At 38.1% G+C, this 15,924-nt stretch overlaps 1 protein-coding gene across 3 annotated transcripts in view; it reads left to right on the forward strand.

Moving 5' to 3' along the window:
- LOC139749724 (CKLF-like MARVEL transmembrane domain-containing protein 4) overlaps positions 1–15,924 on the forward strand; it is a 106,413-nt gene that overhangs the window by 84,346 nt on the left and 6,143 nt on the right. Inside the window, exons 2-4 of one of the 3 annotated variants that reach the window (XM_071663904.1) lie at positions 6,180–6,347; positions 12,726–12,848; positions 13,166–13,267. In XM_071663904.1, coding sequence (XP_071520005.1) covers positions 6,180–6,347; positions 12,726–12,848; positions 13,166–13,267 — 393 coding nt within the window. The remainder of the gene's footprint in view (positions 1–6,179; positions 6,348–12,725; positions 12,849–13,165; positions 13,268–15,924) is intronic. The other 2 variants (XM_071663903.1, XM_071663902.1) reach the window with 2 other exon arrangements.

Consider the following 15,924-nt stretch of genomic DNA (forward strand, 5'->3'; position numbering starts at 1 on the left):
CCGCTCCTAGCCACTCGCCTGACATAGGGTGTATGGCGTGTACTCGCACTTACCTGCCATGTGTATTGATCTGTACTGTATCAACACACACACACACACACACACACACATATTCGCCTGGACACATTTTCTCCCGGTGAGTGCTACGCGTAAGCGTTGCCTTACGGCAGAATCTAGGCATTCACCTCTCTCTCTCTCTCTCTCTCTCTCTCTCTCTCTCTCTCTCTCTCTCTCTCTCTCTCTCTCTCTCTCTCTCTCTCTCTCTCTCTCTCTCTCTCAGTAACGGGCATAACAACAGTTCCGCTTCACGCTTGGCAGTAATTACCTCAGTCTGTATGTAGATCAATATCGCGTTATTTATTCGCATACAGCATGAGTAGAGCACCTCAGTAGGGGTAAGGGAGGACAGCAGTTGCGTGTATTTCTACATAAATCTACATTATGTTTTAATCTGTTGTGTTGTATTTCACCTGCCTGCCCTATTTCATCATTTATCAGTATGTTTTCGTAGTTTATTTATTTTTCTTTCCTTATGACTCGTTGTTACGTTAATTGATAGCATTATGGAGACAACCCGAGGTGCTTGTGTGAGGCACGGCTGCTCGACAGCCTTCCTCATCCTCGCTCGGGGGTTTTACCAGGGTTTTAGTGGCAGCTTAACACGAACGGAAGGGTCGACCTACAGTCATTGCAAATTATTCCAACATTCATGATCAGGTAAATTTTAACCCGGTAGTGTTTTTTATATTAATCTTTTCTATTTTCTATTTAGTGCTTGAATATCCTTAACCCTGTGAACACGACTGGACAATCTTTGGCTATGATAGTTTTTCAGTGTTCAGTCTTTGAAGTGCTGTTTTTACTCGCCTGTGTAAATAACTCAACAGAACTTGAATCTAACTATGAGTACGTTTGTGACAATTAGTGCTCAAGATTACCACCACTAGCATGGAATCTATTGGCTCCAGCGTTCGTTAGTCACATAGTCAATGACATTTTAGCGTGTCGCATACAAGATGATGATCAGGGACTGAAATGTGGATAGGTTATGATAGTCTTTTGGGGGAAAACATCCTGAATCTTTGTGTGAAAAGGACTTGGGAGGTTGGTAATGGACCATATAAGAATCATTGAGAAGTTAGAATGTATATTTGTGGTGTCAACATCCCCTCAAGTACAAGAATAAGATGCTTAGGAGAAACAAAACAAAACAAAAAAATACAGCACATATTAGACCCAAATTAAATTCTGCATCACCAGTTTGGTCACCCCACTTAAAGCGAAGATCCAACAGTGGCTACTAACGATAGTACTTGAAGAAAAAAGAGCTGAGCTACAAGAAAAGAAATGCAAAGATAGTCTTCCCTTCACTGGGAAAGAGAATGAAGAAGAGAGATATGGTTGCTGCTTCCAAGGTTCGTAATCGATTAGATGGATCGATACAGAGCAGTTATATGAAACTGAAGGACAGGCCAAGTAGTGGAGACAACAGTTTAATCAAGAACGAGTTAAAGACGATGCAGAGAAATACTTGTAGTAGTGAAACAAATTATGTGGAAAGCGGAATACACAAAGCATTAACAAGAATAGTGTTCAGTAGTAAGTGATAGGGTGAAATGGAGTTGAACGAGTTTAAACTCCTCACATGCACATGTAGGAAGTAATTTTTTCTCTTTCTTCATACTGTACAATTTTAACCCGTACTAATGTAGTACGAGGCCAGGCAGCCCTGGAGGAGCCGGTGTTGAGCTCCGAGTTGGCCTAATCTCTACCCACGCTCCTCGGCCACCCTGGTGAAGGAGGGCTGCCAAGGGTTCCTCGCTCGCCTCTTGTGTGGCTCACTTGCCTGCCCCTAACCCACAGTGATAAAATAAGCGTACCATGGGAGAACGTTTTGACCTCCGTAGTAACACCAAGATGTTTAGCTTTAAAAAGTTTGTTGTCCTCATACACCTGGGCCTTTGCCAGAGGTAACTCAAGGAAACTCACCACATGAGTTTCCTTGTCAGAACGGCGAAAAGAGACTATATGCTGACTGTTCCTTGGTAGAGGTGTGGTTAGCTGTTGAGGGTTCTGAATGCCTTGAGCACCAAGGTACGACCCTGGAGCACAGCGTTACAACCTTTGGGCATGATGACCGGGCATTTAACCCTAGTCATTCAAACCATGTGTTCCACTACAACGGAAACAAATGGACACGAGAGTTCAAAATATCATTAGACGGGGCTTATGGATATGTCTGCTCTCCCATCATTCGGCAACTTGAGAGTACAGTGAATAGATGAACAATATAATCTACATTACCAATTGTCTTGTGTGGTAGCAAAACAGGTAGGCTATGAACCAGTAAAAAAAAAAAAAAAAAATGCAACCTGGACTACCAATTACTTCCTCACCTGATCTAACACAACGTAACCAAGTGTAGCGTGGCCAACATATCGTTCACCTGTAACCTAAATACGTTACCCAGTTGTAACAGAACCGCATCTTACCACTTAACCTGATTTTCATGGGCAGAGATATGCTTGCAGTGATTCTTGTAATGGTTCAGTCCTTGTGGCAGGTTCAGACTTGAAATACCTGGATACACGTACGAAGGCATAGATTATTTACTTTCACAAGGATAGTTAATGACCGACACAATATGATCTTTGCTCATGTGCAGTTGACAGGTTCAGGTTCAGGTGAGGCTTCGTAAGCACGACTTAAACGACCCTTGAGTATGAAGACCAGGCCTTTAACCCAAAAGGGTCAGGTCAAAGGCCAGGCCATCGTACCCATTGGTTGTACCGTCGTGCTCAAGAGTCGAACCATGATGTTTCCTGGCAGGGTCACAAGCCCCTCGGAAGGTCTCAAGAATTTGTATCATGGCCAAAGGTGGAAATAAAAGTATGGCAGACCAACACGAGACAGACGGTCATTAACTGACTGCTGCATCAAGATACGTAAAGACTGAGACTGAAAGAACGCTGTGTGGAGAATAAGAGGTTAGGAGAGAGAAAAATAATTGATGTGAATGGAGAAGGAAGAAAAGCTAGGGTGGAGAAGCAGAGGGTCTTGTGGTCTTCCTGGTTGGATGGAGGCCAAGAACCTAGCCGGTTGGTGAGCATGAACAGTTGCCGAGTTTGGGGAGAGACGGTCCTCACCAAACTCGACACTTACAGCATTATTACCACGTAATGTCTACCAGAGCACAGTCATAAGGCCATGACGGGTGGACAAGTTGTTGCCGCGCCTAAGGGAAGTCTTGTGTGTGACCTTGCTGGACACTTGTGTCGCTTTCGGAAGGATGAATGGGGGCGATTTCCGTCGTTGTGGTAGAATGAGCCAAGAGTGAAGTAGGTCCTACTTGGTTGGTGCTTCTCCCAAGGTTATAGAATGAATGCCGCGTGGTTTTTTATGCTGGCTTGTTGGAGGCTGTGTCACCAATGTCCTTCATTCATCTTCTGACACACCAGGAATGTTTTGACCCACTTATTTATTTATATATTATTCTGTATTTAAAAAATTATCTTCATATGCTTTTTTGTTTTACATTATATCGTCCTGTCTTATATATATGAATAGTATCATATATATATATATATATATATATATATATATATATATATATATATATATATATATATATATATATATAGTCTTCATATGCAGTATGCTGTCGTTAGTGGCGCATTAAAGGGGAGCCAGGCCGCAGGATCCAAAAGTTTGGGGGCTCTGAAAATGAGATCAGATTATTCTCACATTATCCTAGGGCCTGGTGGCTTAGGAGGGGGAGGGGGGTGAAAATGAGATGCAAACTTCCTTAAATTGTCAGAGGGCCTGGGGGTGGGTTGAAGGACTGAAAATGGGAAAATTCGGTTTTCTTTAAATTACTCCAGAGCCTGATAGTTTAGACAGTGGTGTGGTGTTGGGTTCATGTGTCTCATTGTTCTTTGACATGTGTTTTATTAGTCTTACACATATGTTGAATACCAGAATTTTTGAAATGTGTAGAGCTTACATAATTCTATTTGGGAATACGTATTGCCCATATAGTGTATTTTGTTCATTACATTTGTCCAAGATATGCCAAGGTGAGCTTAGGGCTGTATTTGTGAACTCGGCATAGATTAATTAAATTCTTTTGTGTGTGTGTGTATATATATATATATATATATATATATATATATATATATATATATATATATATATATATATATATATATATATAACTATTCTTTCAAACTATTCGCCATTTCCTGCGTTAGCGAGGTAGCGTGAACAGAGGACTGGGCCTTTGAGGGAATATCCTCACCTGGCCCCCTTCTCTGTTCCTTCTTGTGGAAAATTAAAAAAAAAAAAAAACGAGAGGTGTGTCTGCTTCATTATACTAAAGTTAGAATTTGACTTGTATTGGTTTAGTTTCTAGAATATGCATATCCTTTTTTCAAACGTGTTCGAAGATTTTCTTAATTCTTATATTTATTTATTTATTTTGTTTTGTCGCTGTCTCCCACGTTAGCGAGGTAGCGCAAGGAAACAGACGAAAGAATGGCCCAACCCGCCCACATACACATTTATATATATACACGTCCACACACGCAAATATACATAACTATACATCTCAATGTACACATATATATGCACACATAGACATATACATATATACACATGTACATAATTCATACTGTCTGCCCTTATTTATTCCCATCGCTACCTCGCCACACATGGAATAACAACCCCCTCCCCCCTCACGTGTGCGAGATAGCGCTAGGAAAAAACATCAAAGGCACCATTCGTTCACACTCAGTCTAGGATATTTGATTTTAGTTATTTGAATACGATGGCGACGCATTGATTACGATGGCTAAGCCTTTGTTCTGATCCTTAAGGGTCAGGACAAAGGCTAGGCCATCATACCCAAGGGGTCAAGGATAATGCTCAAGGGTTATACTGTCATGCTTAAAGTAGTATAATCGTGAAGTCGCAAGGCACACGATCATATCTATATCTAAGGCTGGCACTGCTATGCTTGAGGGTCGTATCGTCGTGCTCAAGGCAAGGGTCGTTCCCACGTGATCAAGGGCACACGAGCACAGCCACAACTAATGCATATTCTCCATCACATGTGGGAATGGAGCAGACGACAGTGACGTTGTTAACTATATTGCTGAAAATTCAGATAAATCCAGTTGATGTAAGTTTTACGTTAACCCCTCATTATCCATGATCTTAAAGCTATCTCTTCTGCTACTTATCATGGATAGAAATACTAGTAAAGATGACTACTTGCAGATCATATTACATACCAAATACAGTGAACTAACAATGGAAAAGATAATACATGACTTTTCACTCTCCATTTTTCAGCGCCCCATAACTCAGTAATAACAAATGATGTAGGTAGTGCATATATAGTATATTGTCGAAATATGAATATTGAATGGATGAATGACTAGTATAATGAAATGCAAGTGATGGAGATTAATAACTTGAGAGAGTCTGTGGTAGGAAGAAGGTTTAATCAAGTTTACAGAAAACGTTGACTCTCAAGTCGAGAAGGTAGACTGAATGAGATGGTATTGTTATGTGAAGATTGGATATTTTATTATTGTCAGAAAAGGCATGCTAAAGTAAGAACAAAAGATCGAGAAATAGGTAGAAGTTCTAGAATGAGTACATTCTCCTTTAGAATAATTTTAGAATTATGCAAGCTCGCTAGCTAAACTATATCAGTTTACCATACTGAATCCTGCTGACTACCTATATATTATACCAGATATTTAGATGATTTTTAGAAAGTGCTGACTGTGCTTAGTATGAGACCAGAATCAGTTATAGCTATTACCCTTTGCTATTGGTCACTCATGTAAAAATAGTGGGAGATCTAAAGGAGACTTAAAGCTAGAAAGAAGTATGTTGGTAAGACAGTGTACAAGGCAGTTTGAGTAAGGGTAGAGTGATGTATGTAAACTAAACTCTTGTAGGTATTGTGTGCTAGGTACCCAAAATATACGTCATATATGATGAATTTTACTTATATTGGACTATTTCAGTATTTTATAAATTTCAGACTGTACTATTTTACTATTTTGTACATTTCTCTGCAAATTTTTTGCTATAATGATTATCTGCAGTGGTTATGTATACTGCACTTCACGTGAATAGAAATATTAATGATTGTTTTTTCATTACAGCTTCTGGGCATCCTTTGCATGGCCTGTGCAGCACCGGCATGGACTAAAGGCACTCACTGGTTCCTGTTTGTGGTGGTGACAGCTTTTGTATCCACCTCCATCTGGTGTTTCATCTACCTCCTGAACCTCAAAAGTGCCATCAACCTACCCATTGACTGGCTTCTCACTGTAAGTCCTTAGTCATAATGGACAGATATCTTGGAAATTCAAAGTTTCTGTACTTAAGGTAATACATATAAATGATAATTGGTTAATTCATTCTGAAACAAACTTCCTTCTCAAAGGATCCACAGTCCCTTTTTTATAGTGCACTGCAATCAGTTTTAACAATGCTTCACTTGCTTTGTACACTTGAATGCAAATTGCTATTTGAAATTGTGTAAGGTATATAGTGGCCCCCAGTATCAAATTATATTTACAACTTAAAGAGAGTAAAATAAGTCAACTGCAGAGCATTTACACATTTGATAGATAATCACTCATCCAAGTTTGATCACACTCATCTGATGATTCAAGAATATAACTTCAAAGCAAAATTAATATATTCCTGTACTAATACGTTTCCAAGTTTTTTCAGTTTTAATTTGTTGTCTTCACAAAGAAGGAACAGTTTGCAGTACTCTCCACTTTACTGGAATGTAAATAATCTTCTTTTCATAATTACTTAAAACAGCATGTTGACCAGTTCTGAAATTCCTTTCACTGACTTATTCTTGAGTCAAAACTTTAAAATCTTAACAAAATTTGTATCACTGATACATCTAAAATGGAGAATTCTCTCCTGCCAGTGTACAGGTGGTGAAGGTGTACATAATAACCATGCATGCTGTGGCCCGTGGGCATGGAAGTGACATCATTCATATTTTTCCTGTCTCATGCTGTCGTAAAATGCTCAGCCTTTTCACCTTGTCTTCTTTGGATAGCATTCCTTGGATTACCAACCAGTGGATGTTATCAGCATTATTTTACTGTTTATTCATGTTAAGTGAGAGCACTTATTCGATATACACAGATAACATAATGTACAAAGTTACCTTACCACTTCCAGAGAGCTATGTTATATTGTTCAGATAATTCAGTTCTGGATTACGATACTGATTACCTGAACTCTCTCTTGATTGTTTGATTAGTTATAGTGCAATGCTTGGAGTGTTTTCAGTGAGAACAATGATAACTAAAGAAAGACAGCTTTATCTGAGCATTAATATTGAATGAACTACCACGGTAACATGTATCATGATGATTGCATAACCTTTGAAATGCATTTGCTTTTGCCTGCTTCAATTTGTTGTATGGTGCAACAAAAGTTCGACCTGGTGTGTGAACATTTTATTTTCTGTAGCTATCTCATACACATCACATGAGCCTCCTAAGCCAAAAAATTATATTATTCCCCTGTTTCACTACTCATCACTGCATTTATTTTCTTGTGCGTAAGCTGAATAATTGTATTTAGTGATATGAAGCTTAGGGCAAAATATGCTTACCAAGGTGTGTTGCACCAAGTAACTATTATCAAGGGATTACCCTGTAAACTTTTACGTGAACAATGAATCGTGATGAAGTGGATACACAGCCACAATGAAGCTCAAAAATCAGAAAGTGGAAACATTGTATTTAGGGAGAGATGATGCATCACTTCGAGAGGCTAAGCATAAAGGTACAGGATATAGTATGAGGTGATGCCTCACTTGAAAGAGAATCTAAATGTACTTCATTATACTTTACACTGAGGGAACTGGACAGAAAAACATTGAAGCTCAAAAAATGTCAAAAGAGGAAAACTTAAGAATATATGATACATCAAAAAGCACTTGAATTGCAAAAAATGCAACAAATGAGCTGAATTAAGAGTGTTAAGGGAAGCATCTGAAAGTCAGTATAAGATTAGAGAAGAGATGGAGGAGGAGAATCAGATTTGTTATGTATGGTAAGATACAGCTAAGTATAAGATGTTACAGGACTGTGAAAGAAGTCGAACATTTTTCTTTTCCATTCATAGTGTGCCATGGTATGTGGTTAAAAGCTCTGTTGGGTGAAAAATGATATATGAAAATGAGGAAAAACTGCCAGACAAACTAAAATGATGGGGGTTGGAAGATTACCTTGAAAGAAATCATGTGACTTGGCTCAACCATTTCAGTTCACAAAAGGGAAGAGTGAATAAGAAATGGGACTGACAATTTGCGTTATTAGGGTTAGAGGAGGTGTGTGATTAACCATAGCATGATAACATCAAGGAAAGAAGGATAGAAAAAGAGAAACTGGAGATAATAAACATTATGGTAATGAGTGGTTTTAGACTTAGAATGGTAATGAGGAATTGACAGGTACAGCCATGACATGAAGAGTCATCATGTAAAGATTATTTTCACAATAAAGAAACCTAGCATGCTTATGCTAACACAGTTCCACATATCAGCAAACTGCTGAAAATTCATTAGGGTCTTTATCAGGATATACAAAATCAATATGGAGAATGAAAGTTGTTATTCAGAACATTAAAGAATATCTTGGAAAATGGAAGAGCTAAACAATCAGGAAAACAATCAGGAAATGCATACAGCAGTAGGACTAAATCAATAATAAGTGTGCACAAATGTGGATGGATTAATTGGCAGAGATGAACTACTAGATATATTGATTGCTTCAGTAAGATCAAGTTGCTTATAATGAGAGAAAAATTTAATTTACAAGAAGTGTCAGTGGATTATAGGCACTTCAGTTAGTTTATATTGAGGAACTGAAAATTCTTCTTAATTATTGATCTTATAGTCGATAAAACTAAGTAGTTCAGTGGTTCAAAACAATTCTTTAACAAAAAGGAAAGTGAAATGATATTTGGCAGCGGAATCATGTGGTAAAAAATTCTTATTAGTCTGAATTCAGTAGAAACCGACAGATCAAACTCAAAGGCCAATGAAGAAACAAGGCCATACAAGTTGATTTGAATTAGTGGGAAAAGCACTAAGGCTGTACTCTTTAGAATGTAGTTTGTAGGTATACATTACATAAAGGGTGATGTTTATTTGAATAGAGAAGTGGTAGTTATGATACCAGAGAGAGAGAAAGAGATCGAGTTGAGCATATCTTACTTTGCTTTATCTTCCTGCCCAAGGTTCCCATCTGTGGGGTTCCCACAGTGCTCAGGAAACCAGGTACATCCAGTGGGTGGAACCACAGAACAAGAAGTGCAGTGATCATGTGTGTGTGTGTGTGTATGTGTCTATTTTTGGGGTGACTGCAGGACAGTTAAGGAGTAAGTGTTTGTTGTCTTCCATATTGAAGTTGAATCTGGGATTGATGGGGTCTTGTAATATGTTGAATTGGCATTTGGAATGTTGTAAAAAAGTGGAAAGTATCCAGAACATAAATGGCATAGCTTAATTCATACATTCCTGGGGAGTATAATTTCAAATAGCTTTGCTGTGTGTCTGGTGGAGTGGAGTTTAATACTGGTTTGAGAGGGTAATTGTTTATACCTTATCAAGTCATTATGGTGTATATATGTTGTGTCAGTATTGTTTTTGTTGAAAATAACATCTGTAAGTATAAATTCCTGAATTATGAAATACAGGTAAGCTTTTTATTCTTACTTGGGGTTTGATGGTTGTTTTAAAGTGGTTTGAATGGGAAGGGTCTTGTGCTTTTGCAAAGAACTGAATGCTAATCATGTTGAGGTGAGATTGTATTGGGATATTTTTGTTTCAGTGTGTAACTGTTGAATGTTTGTGGTTATTAGGTAGCCTGTGATTTTCTGAGTGCTCTCTTATGCATAGTATGCATCTTTGTTGTATTTGGTTAGACAGGAAGGAATGACCTAGTAGGTAATGCATAGTCTGGGGCTGAGTAGATGAATTGTTCATAGAGGATTCTAAGTGATTCTTTTTCGTGTTCAAGCATCATTTAGAGGTACTGAGGGCGTTTAATTTGCTTATGGCCTTTGTGATGATAGTGTTGTTGTGGCATTAATGTTGTGTGTGTCATGTGCGATGCGTAGCATGGATTGGTATTTAGTTGGAGTAGTTGACTACTGAGGGTTATAGGGTTGCATTTTGTTTTTGTATCTGTCACGGGATAAGAAAGACGATGATGACTTTTTTCTTTGAGAATGCAGACATCATTCTGTTTTGACTGAGCCATTGTGTTGTGTTACATGTTTGTTTTTGCTGAGTGGAGTAGGGTGTTGTGATGTAATTGTGTGGTCTTGTGCATATATAATGACTTTCATCCTGTGGTCTGCAGGAGGTAATGTGAGTCATTCGGAAAAGATTAAAGAATGTTTATCAAAAGACCTGCTCCTGGCAAACTCCAATTTTAGGCTCGGATTTTTTTTTGGGGTGAATCCTTTGTGAATGATGTTTGCTTGATGGTCAGCTGTGAAGTTTTTGTCTTTTGTTGAGTATAGTATCAAGTATTTAGTGTGAAAATGCTTTGTTGATATCTGTTGCCACTATGACTGTGGGAAGGGTTTTATGGTTGGTTGAAGCCATTTGAGGTGTGTTGTGTTTAGTTTATATGCAGTGTAGTAGTGGACTGATTGTGTCTTAAGCTGTGCTCTGTGGGTAGGATATTTCAAGCCTTTCAAGAAGTTTGGATATAGATGATAACAGTGATATAGGGTAATAGGGGGAGGTGGAGTTGGATGGTTTTGAGGATTTCAGCATGGTAATATGGTGGCAAGTTTTTGGATGTTTGATATTTTGTTGTGTAACCATGAGTGGTTGAATAACTGCACAATTTTGTTAAACCTGTTGATATGTATATGCTGTATCATTTAATGAAGAGATACAACATTTCTCACATTCAGAACAGTGTGAGACATGCAGAATCATTCGTGAACATTTCGTCACTGACAGTTTCCATACTGGTAAATGTAGAAGATCCAGAAACAATGCCAAAAGTAATTGTTAAGATATTCTGCAAGAGGTTTGTGGCTACCAATTAAATGATGGAGTTGCTGTTTGCTCTCACTGTAAGAAGTGGGAACATATGGGAAGGAAAGTAGTTCAGATAGTTAAGTGAGTCTGCCACTGTATACATGATGAAGAGTAGTAAGCACAAAAGGAAGCAAATGTGGAGAAATCATAGATAGGTATCATTGAAGGTTATCTTGAAACTGATGGATATACTACATCATTTGTTAGTAGCACAGTGTAGAGATAAACATAGAAAAGAGCTGTTAATGGGAGAAAAGGAAGACCATTATGTCCACAACAGTCCTTCCATCAAAACTGAGGTCAACTAATCCACTGAGTAATATTTTTATTTACTTAGAAATACTGATGAACCATATTTAGATACTAATAAAAGACTTATTCAGTATTATAATATTTATGATGTAATTCCAGCCCACCTTGTCTATAGTAGTTATTAACATTTTTTTCTTTGAGCAAGAAACTAACTTGGAGGTGGAGGAGCTATGATCAAATTCTGTCCTAATATACCCTGTACTTAGTTGTGACTCAAAATTCACTTTACAACAACTGATGCATTCCAAAAAAGGTTTTTATTTACTCTTGCTATTAGCCTATATCATTACCATTATCTAATATTGAAAACTGGCCTTCAAATGGCATTTTTACTTGGTAATTCAACATATATTCATATGATGAAAAATAAGTTTTGGAAGTAGAGCATGACTTCTCGTATTTTGCTACAGAAAGGATAGCTGCCATTGCATTTTAGCAGATGTCTGAACGTAATTATTTAATCTCCAACTACAGGGGTTATGGAGACAGTGACTTCTGTTATGATTTTGCACAGACAACTTTGCATTGAATTTAATGATTGTCATATTGACATATACATAAGTGAGAATTTCAGTAGTTTGTGATGATCAAAAGAAATTTTGCTCATTACGTAAGATTTATATTTTATTACTGTGTTGTGATGGCTTGGAATTACATAGCTCATTATTCATTTAGCCTATTATTACCAACAAAATTTTCTAATTCCTCAGTAAATAGCAGGTCAACAAATATCTTACCAAGAAACAGAAAAAAAGGGATATATATTTATATATTTATAAGAGAGCATCAGTTGATGACAAGAGAGAGGATTTTGAATTATTCAGTTACATCTTCTTTGTATCTTAATCTCTGATTCTAGTGACATAGTCAGTTCTTTATATATGAATTAGAAGGAAACAGGAAATCAGATAAGGGTGAGGATTTTTTACCGTTTGACTTTCTTAACTGCCACTTGTCATGTAAGAGGTGTCTTTATTGGTGTCCAGTGGTGACCCATGAATTGTTATGAAAAGAATATTGTGCTGTTGCATAAGTATACTCTTTGCAACTAACAAATCATTGCATTTGTTTCCAGTGTATGAGTTGCCCTTCAGTCATAGATAATAAATGTTCACATGCATGTGATTGTCAGAGTTTGAACTTAACAAGAATTCTTCCTTTATGCTGTAAAGGGTAAATGCTTGTTTTGAATGTTTACTGAAAATCCTCATCTCCCTTATTTGTGGCCTCGAGCTTGTATTTGATTCCCTGTTGCAGTATTGTGTGTTAATTGTTCCTTCCCTCTTGCTTGCAGGAACTCATTCTAACAGCTCTCTTTGCGGTGCTTTACATAATAGCTAGCATTGTCCAGATAACCAGCACTGTCACAAAACCACGGCCACCAAGACGGCTAAAACCCTTCTACTTGTTGTCAGGGGTGAGTATCGTCCACTGGCTGTGCCACCTGTGTCTCCTTACCAGCTCCTTATTCACGTGGCAGCTGTAGACACTGTAGGCCTTCTTGCAACTGACTGACTGACCATGTACCAATGACCCTTGGCTCTGCTTCTTTTCAAGAGGCTCCAAAAATTCATCTGCATTCAAACACATGGGAAGTGTAGAAAATGCAGATTCATCAAAATATAAAACCCATTCCTCTGGTGGAAGAGCTTGAAACTCTTCCAAAGCTGTGGACCTATCCTTTGGACACAGTCCCTTTTGGTTGCTGCTACGTAGGACACATTTTTCTTTCAGGAGCTGCTCAATACCGTCATTACCACTCTGCTCTATCTCATTGCCGTCATTGTGCAGTTCTGCAGCATCTTGATGGAGCCACAAAGAAACATCGCTGCAGGGGTAAGCTGGCCACCTATCTGACTCACCTGACCCTGTCCTCCTAGCAACTTACTCATGACTTACCTGTCCATAATCCCTACTGCCATTATTTTATAACAGTCTTTAATTGCTCTCTGTACATGTTTTAACCCTGCCTAATATCAATCAGTGTTACTTTCACATGAAGGAAGCAGTGCTAACTCTGAATATTTTGACATGTCTTTGTGGGAGTTGTGACATTAAATGACAGCTCTGTGTAGTTGTATTCTTGCTTCCTTTGACAGAGTCCCAACTCATATTTTATACTTGAAAAGGTTTAGCACTATGTAGTATTTTCCTGATATGGTTTGCCTGATTTTTTAATGTCTTCTGATCTGAAGCACCAGATCCTTTCACATTTCTTTTCAGGCATGACCCATGTCTGAACTCTTTATGAATGTGACTTTGTACATTGACAGACTGTGCTTGTATTTGCCTGATTACCAACACATGTATGTACAGTTTGCAGATGTTTAAACTGACCTATGAAGAATCTTTGTGATAAGAGCATATCAAAGTCTTTCAGATTAATGTGATATCTTTTAAGTCAGCTGCTTATTAATTACCTGCACATTCATAGCTTTTCAGAACTGAAAAATTCAGCCTTCAATGAAAAAATGTAGTGTATAATTCTGAAATCTATTATATATATATGTATTGAAATGTAATACGAGTTTAAACTCATGGAAAGCTATTACTTGCTACAGAGGGGAGCAGAGAGCTAGTTGAGAAAAAGGCATATTTTCTTTAGCAGTAATATGGTAATATCCCAATAATCACCAGTTTGTAGACTTGCTGAGAACAGGACCATCTCATGTGAACCATTGCTGGCTGTCTCCTCTATAGGAAGGAGATCTATGTCAAATTCTGTATGTACACAAATTATCACAACCAAGTCATTTTACAAAACATAAAACCATGCTACATGAAGTGTAAGAGATGAAAGGAAGGGAAGGTGGGTTAGGAAGGAAAATGAAGGTTTGCTCATTGACCTTTGGTTGGAAAAAATAGCTTTTTATGAGCTTAGATCTCATTTTTTTCTAAACAGGAATCAGTCAGTGAGCAAAGTAGATGAGGACATATTCAAGTAAAGGTCAGTGGGAAACTCAAGTTTCCCAACACCTTGAGGCTTTAGAACTCTCTACCTTCTCTTGCATTTCCCAATAACTTGACATGGCACATTTTAAAAGACAGATATTTTCACTTCCTCTGAAATTCATAAATACTTTCCTTATCTTTTCTTTTATCTTTTATTAATCTCTATGTTTTGATTAAGGCTTGTCCCTTATGTATGGACTTCTGTCCATGATTGGTGCCTGAGAGAGAGAGAGAGGGGGGTGGGTGCTTGACAATTCCCATAACACCATATTAGGTGCCCTGTAGATCCCGAGATGATGTTGAACAAAAGTCCTGGCAAAGCTCTGCAGTCTTCAGGTAGGCTAGAGTGGAAGTCATCTTCATGACATTAAGGGTACAGGTGTTTGGGGTCAGGTTGAGGCTTCAGAATGAGATGTGAGGTAAGGAGGACAATATTTCTTGCCAACAGGGGAAGATAAGAGATAGGAGAGGCAAAGAGACAATCTCCAGGAAGTCATTCCGAAATTCACACAAGTTTTCAGAGCACTCATTGGACAGAGGCTGTGATGTGTGCCCTTTTTTTCAACTGGAAAGGATGATGTCCTTGTTAGCACATTCTATTCCATTTTTGGTGAGAAAATTGTTGTTAGGGCAGATTATTAGTCACTCCAAATCTTGATAAAAAGTAAGGCTCATGTGATGTGAAAGGCATGAATCCCTACTACTCTGATGAAGAGCAGGAATTTCTAGATAAAGGCTTTAGCAAGAAATCTGGAAAAGAAGGAATCAAATTGAAGATCTAGATGTTTCTCAAGGACCAAGTTGGTTGAAAAGGTGGAGCCTGGGATTGTTTACTGAAGAAGGAAATCATTACTCATTTATTTCATGGAACATGGAAGCAAGGAATCAGAGGCCCATTCCTTCTGAGATAGTGTCTTTTTGGTCTATTTCTACATGTTCTTGGAAGGTTCTCCTAAATGACTGAAGATATAAGGCTGTGGAGAGTTTTCTTCATTGGGAAACATTGAAGAGAGATTCTAGATGTGTTATGCTGAAGACTGAGCAGTTGAGTTTGTCATGGCCAGTAAATGTGAGAGTAGGTGATTTGGGTAATGACAGAGCAAGGAGGGGTATCAAAAATTGTGCTCTTAGGGTTGTTTATTTCTAAAAATGATTCAGTTTGTTAAGAAATTGTGAAGGGAAGAGGTAGACATTGTTCCACTGGTTGCCTTTCATTGGAAACATATATGCTGGGAGGAAATGATTGGATTTGGTGGAAAAGATATCTGCTTCGGATGGAATCTCCTGAGTAGGGATCCATCTGAAGGCCATCTGTCCTAAGGTTGCTTCTGAAGGTAGGGACATAGATCAGGACAGAGTATTCATTCACTTGTTGCAAACATTCAGAAGGTACTTGGCTGCCACTGCGAGACTTAAGTTCCCATGCTGATAAGAGTTACTCTTCTATGGTGTTTAGGTGTGGTTGGTATATTCTTCGGTTTGAAATGCACTAGATTGCTGTAGTGTTGTTTATGATAAAACAGACATGTTTTCTCAGCAGA

This window comes from Panulirus ornatus, chromosome 8, assembly GCF_036320965.1.
Source record: "Panulirus ornatus isolate Po-2019 chromosome 8, ASM3632096v1, whole genome shotgun sequence".
In the NCBI taxonomy this organism is placed as follows: domain Eukaryota; kingdom Metazoa; phylum Arthropoda; class Malacostraca; order Decapoda; family Palinuridae; genus Panulirus; species Panulirus ornatus.